The sequence below is a fragment of the Neofelis nebulosa genome, chromosome 4, assembly GCF_028018385.1.
Source record: "Neofelis nebulosa isolate mNeoNeb1 chromosome 4, mNeoNeb1.pri, whole genome shotgun sequence".
NCBI classification, from domain to species: Eukaryota; Metazoa; Chordata; class Mammalia; order Carnivora; family Felidae; genus Neofelis; species Neofelis nebulosa.
The window spans coordinates 13,380,028-13,391,118 of NC_080785.1; the positions used below are offsets into that span (position 1 = coordinate 13,380,028).

At 42.2% G+C, this 11,091-nt stretch overlaps 1 protein-coding gene across 1 annotated transcript; it reads right to left on the minus strand.

Moving 5' to 3' along the window:
- Window positions 1–3,718: 3,718 nt before the first annotated feature.
- Window positions 3,719–4,708, minus strand: TAS2R3 (taste 2 receptor member 3). Its single transcript, XM_058723477.1, has one exon. The coding sequence runs from the start codon at window positions 4,706–4,708 to the stop codon at window positions 3,719–3,721; it is 990 nt and encodes a 329-aa protein (XP_058579460.1).
- Window positions 4,709–11,091: the final 6,383 nt, after the last annotated feature.

The window sequence follows — 11,091 nt, forward strand, 5'->3', positions numbered from 1 at the left end:
CCTCTAGACCCAAACTATAGCTCAATCTCATTAAGGATCAGGATTTGTGAACTTGGCCCAAGGTTTCAGAGAATACTAAAAATGAGAAGCAGGGGCCTCTGATGGAAAATTGGAAACTCTTATGAGGCTACTGTCATAAGTTGTTCCTGATTCATGCGTTAATACACCAACTGCAATAGACCAGCGATGCACTAAAGAACGGATGTGTGTGGAGAAGAGGCAGCCTTCAGAACAAAACAAGTTCTGGCAAGGAACTGCCTCCAAACGCAGGGACAAATCTCATCCCCATACTTTGACCCCAGGGACCTGGTCACAGTGGGGGAAAGCCACGCTCTGATCCTTTGTTCATGAAACAACTAGATTTAAGGGTTTTAAGGGATTTTAGAAACTAAAGCTAATTCATTGAAAGTAAAACAAAACAAACAAGATGCCCTCTCGGGTTTGCTCAAAACAGGGCCTGAGGTATTAGGTAATTCTTCCCCATGTACTGGGCCTCACTGAAGAGTGGGCAGGTTAGGCATCCCCCCTCAGAGATATAGAAGACCGTATCCTCTCCAAAACAGCCAAACTTACCAGCATTGTGCCTCTAGCAACAGAGGAGACTCCTTTCATCAGCAACTCACCCACTACCCAGACTCACGTGCCCACTCCCAACACCAATTTTGATGAATGACGGTCCCCATATGACTGATGTCATATTAACCAAGTCCAACATTTTGCAGGAGCCACGTACACATTTCTCTGAAAGAAACACGAGAGCAGTTGGGGATGCCACGCATACGAATCTGATTTCATTTCGTCTCAGGGAAGGTCACTCTGCACTCAACCAGTTAGACTACCACAGCACACTCCCACTCAGAAGTCTCTGTTTCCACCCACACTGCGGGCCCAATGACACGACTAACGGTGGTAACGTCAGCATGTTCACATGGTATAACACCAGCACCATATCTGAATCTGTTAGGTTAGGGTAAGATTTAACAGAGCCCCAGCGGGAACAGAAGGGAGGCATTCTTCAGAAGTCAGCCAAAGGCACTAAGAACCAAAAAGCAGCCAAGCCAAAACCTCCAGGAAAATGTCATATTCAATTAAAAGAGAGAAAACCCCTCACACCTAAGCTAGAAGGCAGAGTCAGGAACTCAGGTTAAGAACTAAAGAACCAGAAGGTCAGAGCTAGACAGAGAAGTCGTCAAAGTGACAGAAAGTAGGAACAGGTGTTCAAGAGTGGGTGAAGATGAATTCAAAAGGGGGGATCAGCGTTAACAAAACAGGTGACAATCAGGACAGCATGGATTTCCGGGGCACCTGGGTGGCTCAGTCAGTAAAGCGTCCGACTTTGGTGCAGGTCATGATCTTGCGGTTCATGAGTTTGAGCCCCACATCGGGCTGTCTGCTGTCAGCACAGAGCCTACTTCAGATACTCTGTCCCCCTCTCTCTTTGCCCCTCCCCTGCTCACACTTTCTCTCTCTCTCTCAAAACTAAATAAACACTTAAAAAAAAAAAAAAAAAAAAAAAGACAGCATGGATTTCCATAGGGAAACTTTCCTGTGCTGGAAAGCAGCACAGATTTTTATTAATTACAAGAGTACCCATTTCAAATCCTTATATTTGAGTGAATTATTGAATGAGTATTAAATAATTTTTTGAGTTTCAACATTTTTCTTTTTTAAATTTTATTTATTTTGAGAGAGAGCGAGCATGAGTGGGGGAGGGGCAGAGAGAGAATTCCAAGTAGGCTCCTTGCTGTCAGTGCAGAGCCTGAGGCGGGGCTCGATCTCACTAACTGTGAGATCATCACGTGATCCAAAATCAAGAGTCAGATGCTTAAGTGACTGAGCCACCCAGGTGCCCCATCAACACACAACTTTCTGAAAGAGAATTTTAAGTTATGTCAGAATTAGGCATTTTCCTAGCAGCTTCAAGAGGCAAGAATCAATTTGAAAACGAACAGTGCAGGGGTGCCTGGGTGGCGCAGTCGGTTGAGCGTCCGACTTCAGCCAGGTCACGATCTCGCGGTCCGTGAGTTCGAGCCCCGTGTCAGGCTCCGGGCCGATGGCTCGGAGCCTGGAGCCTGTTTCCGATTCTGTGTCTCCCTCTCTCTCTGCCCCTCCCCCGTTCATGCTCTGTCTCTCTCTGTCCCAAAAATAAATAAAAAACGTTGAAAAAAAAAATTAAAAAAAAAAAAGAAAACGAACAGTGCAGACCAAACGATATTTATTCCTGTAACTTTAGAAATGAATACATAAATCCCAGAACAATCCCAAGATTAACTTCTGCTTACACATGACCAAATGCCAAGTGGTATGGTGATCCTTAATGCTACATCCAAATATGACTTATTCCACAAAATAACAATGACAGCAACAGCTATTGTTTCCTCCATCTGAGATTCTAAGCACTCTTCATCTGTTAACTCACTCACTCCTGCCTTCATAACCACAACACTCTACACCTGAGAGCTCCATCAGTGACAGAAATGTGGATTCAGATTTGCCCTGGGTCCTGTCTATATTCACAAGTTTGAGAATTTTTCATGATCTTAAGAATAGTCTCATTGACTTCTTGACTCAATTCCTGTGTAATTGTATTAAAATAAAATTTATTAAATTTATAAAAACTGCTTCTATTTTTCTTAATGTTTATTTATTTTTGAGAGAGCAAGCGAGCAGGAAAGGGGGTGAAAGAGAGGGAGACACAGAATCCGAAGCAGGCTCCAGGCTCTGAGCTGTCAGCACAGAGCCTGACGCGGGGCTAGACCACACGAGTCGTGAGATCGTGACCTGAGCTGAAGACCAGACGCTCAGCCAAATGAGCCACCCAGGCACCCCTGCTTCCGTTATTGTTTATAAAACTCAAGTTTTAAAAGCTAACATGCACCTTGGTTAGTGCAGAAAAAAAACAAACTGCTTTGAGTTTTGCCCAATCTGAAAAATAAAAAATTACTCCGCAGTTGATAAAGGGAAATGATAGCAAAATGATAAAGGAATACCAGGACTATTGAAGTAAAACGACCACCACCAGACTGGTTTGGAGCCTAATATCCAAGGGTCTTGATTCTCGCTCCACTGCTTTTGTCCTCACGCGATGGATCTGTGGGAACTATCTCTCCAGGAAGTGCTCTTGCTGCACAATTCACTGTCGGTTACCAAACCGGCCTCACCCACTGAGGGCTTCACATGATACGCTGTGCTAAAATGTTGGCACGCATTGCCTCATGAATCTCCAGTAGCCTGTAGGTGAGTCTGCATTTTAAAATGAGGTAAGAGGGGATCACACAGAAAGGTTAAGTAACTCGCCTAAGGCCAAAGGTCTTGGAAATGGACAGAACCAGAATGCAAACCCAAGTCTGTGGAACTGCAGTGCTTTTGCTCCCTCCCTCAAGTTCATTACACCGTTATTTACATCAGCTCATCACTGTCCCGATAAATTTTACGCTAAAGCTAGTAATCAGTTCATTTTGTTGACAGCAATTAAAATACATGCCTACACCGTGAGAGTGTTACTATACTGACATTTGCCAAAGACTGTTTCACTCGCTTCCAAAACAACCATACAAAGAGAAGCCATGAGATGTGTCCCCCATGGGACAAGGCAATGCAGTAGTGTCCCTCTGCTACTGACATCATGGCACCGGAACCACAGGAGGGTCAGGAAGAGCCCTGTAGTCTTGAGCCAGGCCGAAGGGCACCCGGGCTCCCACCTGTGCCCTCTGTCACTCTACAGGGAAACAGGTCCTTTGGATCCAGGCTTCAGATGACCAGACGCACACCGCAGCATCCCCACAAACATATGCTTCAGCTTGCTGTTTCCCAGAATGAGAATGAATGAGTGGCTAGCAGGATAAAACATGGTAATGAGTTCTCCAATTATCTTCACCATCTCAGTTCCTGGTATGAAATAACTGGATGATGTAATTAAAAAGGCAAGAAAGTAAAGCAGGAAGAGAAGGAGGAAGGAGAGGATGATTTTGATGGCCCTCTTGTGGGCCTCAGTGCTTGGATCTCTGGAGCTGGTGCCGCTTTGCTCCATACGCTGTGTGTGCCTCCCCAGAGAGAGGATGAGCAGAAAGTAGGAGGCCAGAGACACAATCAGAGGAGGCAGGTTCCACAGAGTCCCAAGAACATGGATCAATTTATATTCATTTCTTTTCTTTCTAAAGTGCTCAGTCACATTCCCTGTGCCATCGATCCCACCGAGAATAGAATACATCTTAAATTCATGGATCAGGGACAGGGCACTGGCACACGATAAGACCAACGCACCCAAGATCATCTGTACGACCATCCTGGAAACTCTCCACTTGAGCCAGAGGAATGTAGGGTGAGAGAAACTGGCAATTTTCAGGCAGTAGAGGACACTGAGACAGGTGGCAAGCCAAATGCTCAGGTGGTTTGTAAATGTCCAGAAAATATCAATAATTTGCATTATTATCCCTTCATCATGCACTTTGGAAGAGAACACAATTAAAACACCATCAACCAAAAGAATCCACAGCAGAACGATCCTGGAGAGAGCCAGGTTAGTGATGATGAAGTCAGACAAAGAGATTGTCTTATTCTTAAACCAACTGCTGCCATTGACCAACACTATGAAACCATTCCCCAGCATCCCCAGAATGAACTGAGTGGCAGACAGAACCAGAAACACCCACTTGTGGAGCCCTGACATGTCAGCTACTAGGCAGACCGGACCTTGTTCTGTTGACATACAATCTCTGTGCTGACTTGAAATTTCTCCCTGTGAATCTGCCACCTTTCCTTGTCGCTCCACTGTACCTGTCTCTTGTCTCTGCCCAATTTAGTCTGTTGTAGAGCAAAGTTTAGTGAACCCTCTCTGGATCTTTCAGGTTAGTCTGTCCTCTTCACAGATGACATGGACTGTCACATTCCATCTATGACCTAAACTCAGCAGCTCTTTGCCAAAATGCAAATGGAGTAGTATCCAGTGTCACACAGAGAAGGAAGAGATCTGACTCGCAAAGAAGGTGAGGATTTGGACTGGATTTCAAAAGGAGGAGGGTTCCAAGCCACCCAGGACAGAAAGGGGCATCACCAGAAGAGTCACACAGAATCACTCCGAAGAGTGAGAAGTCTTATTCCTGGGGAGGAGGACCCAGGGACACACACAGAGATCAGAATTCCACCAGAAGGCACTATCAAAGTCACCCTGGAGGGAGGGTTAAGTGCATGAAATAAAGTTCAGGGCCACTGGTCCTGGATTAGAATTAAAAGGCGTGCCTGTTGGAGTATGCCTTACATGAGGAGGCTCCAAGTTCTTCCATAGTGAGCCAGATCATCAGAAATTCTTAACTACCTGAGTATGTGAATAACAGTAATCAATTATAGCATATAACCTATTCACTCAGGGTGCATGACTACTGTATCAATATGTCAACAATAGTTCAGGATGACAGAAATCACAGACAACCTCTTTGACCCAAGAAGCCTTATTTATGTAAAGCAATGCCTTACAAATTTTGACCATGGCCAGCATTAGTACTTTCTATATGGCTTTATAAATATCTACCTATCTATATACATACATATATACGTATATTATATATATACATATTATACTCAGAACACAAAGGAGTCACAAAATGATGTTTCCCCTTTCAACATGTGTGGCACTCTGATATTTTATTTGTTTATTTATTTATTTATTTATTTTACATCCAAGTTAGTTAGCATATAGTGCAATGATTTCAGTAGATTCCAGTGATTCATCACCTATCTATAACACCCAGTGCTCATGCCAACAAGTGTCTTCCTTAATGTCCCTTAATGCCCTTCCTTAATGCCCCATTTAGCCCATCCCCCCAACCACAATCCCTCCAGCAACCCACAGTTTGTTCTCTGTATTTAAGAGTCTCATGGTTTGTCCCCCTCCCTGTTTTTATATTATTTTTGCTTCCCTTCCCTTATGTTCATCTGTTTTGTATCTTAAATTCCACATGACTGAAATCATATGATATTTGTCTTTCTCTGACTAATTTCACTTAGCATAATACCCTCTAGTTCCATCCACGTAGTTGCAAAGGGCAAGATTTCATTCTTTTTGATTGCTGAGTAATACTTCATTGTATACATAAACCACATCTTCCTTATCCATTCATCTGTCAATGACATTTGGGCTCTTTCCATACTTTGGCTATTGTTGATAGAGCTGCTATAAACATGGGGGTACATGTGCCCCTTCAAAACAGCACACCTGTATCCCTTGGATAAATACCTAGTAGTGCAATTGCTGGGTCGTAGGGCAGTTCTATTTTTAATTCTTTGAGGAACCTCCATACTGTTTTCCAGAGTGGCTGCATCATTTTGCATTATAACCAGCAGTGCAAAAGAGATCCTCTGTTTCTGCAACCTTGCCAACATCTATTATTACCTGCATTGTTAATGTTAGCCATTCTGACAGGTGTGAGGTGGTATCTCGTTGTGGTTTTGATTTTTATTTCCCTGATGATGAGTGACATTGAACATTTTTTCATGTGTCTGTTGGCCATCTGGATCTCTTCTTTGGAGAAGTGTCTATTCGTGTCTTTTGCCCATTTCTTCACTGGATTATTTGTTTTTTGGGTGTTGAGCTTGATAAGTTCTTTATAGGTTTTGGATACTAACCCCTTATCTGATATGTCATTTGCAAATATCTTCTCCCATTCCGTTGGTTGCCTTTTAGTTTTGCTGATTGTTTCCTTTGCTGTACAGAAGCTTTTTATCTTGATGAGGTCTCATACTGACAGCATGGGGCCTACTTGGGATTTGCACTGTCTCCCTCTTTCTCTGCTCTTAACCCACTTGTGCTCTCCCACTCTCTCTCTTTCCCTCTCTCACTATAAATAGACATAAGCTTTTAAAAAAATCCTAAATTGTTAAGTCCAAAATGTACATCTTCATGCCATACACTCTTCTGAGCTATATACTCCCATATCCACCTATATAACTTTACTTGACACTATCACAGACATCTCAAATTTAACATGTCCAAAATAAAACTCTCAATTTACTCTCATTAAAAAAACAAAACTATCTCTTACTCTCAATCCTCCCTATTTCAGCAAATGGCAACATCATCCACCCAACTGCTCAAATCAGGCACAGCCTAAGGATTAACTTGATTCTCTCCCACATCAATCTATCAATGATGTCTCCATTGTAATCACAAAACGTATCCTGGGGGCGCCTGAGTGGCTCAATCCGTTGAGCTCCCGACTTCAGATCAGGTCATGATCTCACGGCTGTGAATTCGAGCCCATGTCGGGTTCTGTGTTGACAGCTCAGAGCCTGGAGCCTACTTCGGATTCTGTGTCTTCCTCCCTCTCTCTCTGGCCTTTCCCCGCTCACGGTCTCTCTCTCTAACTCATTCTCCACTTCTCATCTTTTCCTCTGTAACAGATTCTCCATAGAGCCACAAGAATGACTTTAAAATGTAAACCAGATCATTGCACTCCACTACTTGAAACACTTCAATGGTTTTCCAGTGCAACTATCGCAAAATATAAACTCCTCATATCGCACACTGAGAATCTCTTCTGCATGTCCTCTTGCATGCATCAGGACTCACAATAATTTCTGCCATATCATATGGTCTGAGTTAAAGAACAGGCTTTACTGGAATAAGAGAAAACTCCTATCAACACCAGAAATAAAAGCATGGCTCCTCTTCATCCTCCTATGATTACACGGAGCACAGTTCGGTTAGCAGTGTACTTTCGTATGCCAATGGAGGTGTCTCACCCTCCCTACTGTTCTCACAATTCTTGTAATAACAGTGTGAAAACAACTTTGTCAGTAGGAAAACAAACAGTCTTAGTGCCAGAAAATCTGGATTTGGGAAGCCAGCTATTTACAAGAGTTGTCTGAGAAAACAGCGGGCCGACACACGCAGACTCGGAGCCCACAGGACGTTATAGCTCCCGCTGGTGTTAGAGTCAACAGTTCTGTGGCAACTGAGCTTATGCGAAGCACTTTCGGGTGGGAGAAGTGAAAGAAAGCCTTTTCCCAGCTAGCTTGTGGTCCCGACAACCTAGATTGAAGTCCTAGAGTCATTTTTTGGACTTTTCTCATTGCTATATAAAACTCCTACAAGAAGAATGGTATTTCCCAGGTTGTCTAGGACAATCCTGGCACGTGCCTGTCACTCCAAGTAACTATTAACAATTCCCCCATATCAGTGCTTTCCTCACTGAACCGTCAGGCCCTAGGCGCAGACCTTGACACACAGCAAAACTTCGGTAAATATATATTGAAAAAATAAGTTTTCTAAAGCTAGCTTATTTTTTTAGCTCAAGTTTTAGATTAATTTTTTAACTGCCACTGACTCAACATTGTTTCTAAAAGTTATTTTTGTTACTGGAATAGCTGTTAACTCATTTACACAGCTGCATTCCATCCTGTGTGCATTTATTTACCCATTCTCTGGCTTGCTGATTGTGCTATTATGTACATTATTGCTAAGAACACCTTTGGACAGGTTTCTTGGGCCACAGGGGCAAGAGCTTCCTATAGGTGTACCTTAAAGATGGAATAACTACAGGGGCGCCTCGGCTCAGTCAGTTGGGTGTCCATCTTCGGCTCAGGTCATGATCTCACGGTCTGTAAGCTCGAGCCCCATGTCGGGCTCTGTGCTGACCGCTCAGAGCCTGGAGCCTGCTTCCGATTCTGTGTCCCCCCTCTCTGTCTGCCTCACTCATGCTCTGTCTCACTCTGTCTCTCAAAAATAAATGTTAAAAAAAATTTTTTTAAAGATGAAATAACTACATGAAATTTCAACACAAATTAATGCCAAAATGTTTTCTGAAAAGGAGTTGCCAATTTACCCTCTCCCCACCAGCACGTAAGTTTCCACCGGTATACAATATCCTCCCTCACACCCTGTTCTGTCAAATGTGTTTTCATTTGCGAGTGTGGAGGGCTTAAAATGAAATCTCATTGCAGCTTCTGGTTTGCATTTCCGTGATTATTTTTATTTATTTTTTCAAATATTGGAAGTACATTTAATGTTTAAGTTAACATATTGGGAAGGTAGGAAATCAAAACAAGGTGGAAAGAACAAGAAACTACAGGCCTGACAAGCCATATGGAGAGTCAAGTGGAAAGTAAACAATTGAGAATACAATAAGTGCATTTAATATACAATATATGTGTAAACATTTTGTTTCAGTTTTAGTTAACATACAGTGCAACAGCGGTTTCTAGAGTAGAATTCAGTGATTCATCACTTACATACAACAACCAATGTTCATCACAAGTGCCCTCTTGAATCCCCATCACCCATCCAGCCCATCCTGCACCCACCTCCCTCCAGCAACCCTGTTTGTTCTCTATCATTAAGCGTTTCTTACGGCTTGTTTCCCTTTTTTTTCTTTTCCCCCTTCCTACATATGAGTGAGATCATATGGTATTTGTCTTTCTCTGACTTATTTCACTTAGCATAATACACTCTAGCCCCATCCACAACATTGCAAGTGGTTTTCCTTATTAATGAAGTTGACCACTTTTTCACATATGAATGGATTATTTATATTTCACAGGCTCTGTGTCTTTGCCCATTTTTCTAACCTGTTGTCTCCTTGTTGCTTTGTAGGCCTTCCTATATTCTAGATCGTATTTTTTTTTTGCTTTGTAACCCTTATATATTCTGAGTTATATTTCAGTTATATGATTGCAAATATCTTCTCTCCAGTTTGTGACTTGTCATTTTGCTTTCTTTCCAGTGACTTTCTATAAACAAGTTATTTTTAAGTTAAATGTATCCCTCTTCTCTGTATTTACATTTTTGTTTAAAAGAGAAAATTTCTATGCCACCAGATCATAAAGACATTGTATTATAGTTTCTTCCAAAATTTTTAACATTTTGCCTTTCACATGTCTTTAAATCACCAAGAATTGATCTTTGCATAAGGTGTAGATATCTGATTTCATTTTCTTCTGCATGGATAACAAATCTCCCTGGCATAATTGAAACAATCTAGACCCAATGATCTATGCCACTTTTATCACTTTCTACATGTGCATGGTCTGTTTCTGGGTTCTCTTTGCTACACCACTGCCCTGTTTACTCCTGTATCCATAGAACAGTTTTTTATCACTATAGCTTTCATTCTAAAAAGGCTTGCCAACTGGCAGAGCAAGTCCCCCATCTCACTCTTCTTCAGAAGTATGTTGTGTGATCTTGGACCTTTGCGAATCAACGCATCTTTAGAGTCAACTTGTCCAGTTGTCCCCAAGAAACTGGGAATTTTTGTTTTGATCTGTAACATCAATGTGGGGGAGGGTTGAGATCTTTACATGATTGATGCTTACAATAAACATGATTTACCAATGTGTTTAGTCTTCTTTTAATGTATTTCAATCAAGTTTCATAATGTGCTCCACAGAGACCACACTCTTGGAAGACTCATTTTCTGATGCTCTTGTACACGGCATCTTCACTGCTGTTTGCAGTTGACTTTTGTAAACTGATCTTATTTCCAGCAACTTTTAATTATTAATCTACAGATTCTTTTCTTTCATGGTTTCTGTGTAATCACAGCATTTGTAACTTTCTTCCTTTCCATCTTAATACGTTTTCTTTCCTTCCCAACTATGCTTGCTAAAGCCTCAGTACAAACAACCTGTCCAAGAGAAGTAGTGATAAGACATCCTTGCCTTTTTCATTTTACGAAAAATCCTCTTCTAATTTCAAGTCTGTTTGAGGCACACCTTTGACACATATCCTTTGTTTTTATCTCCAAACCACGATGTCAATATTAGCATGTCATCAGGGAACTCCCTTTTTTCAGTGTGTCGCCTACTTATGCTCGTTTCCGTTTAGTTTAGAACCTGTCACTTGAAGAAGTCCCTTTCTTCCTGCAAGCCCAATGCTACAGATTGAACTGTGTCCACTCAACATTCACATATAGAAGTCTAATCCCCAATGTGACTACATTTTGAGATAGGGCCAGTAAGAAGATAAAGTGAACCCAGGCTATAAGGGTGGGGCCCTGACACAACTGCATTAGTGTCCTTATGAGAGACACCAGAGAGTCCACGCTCTGCCAGCACAAATAGGAGGCCATGTGAGGACACGGTGAGGTGGTAGCCACTTGT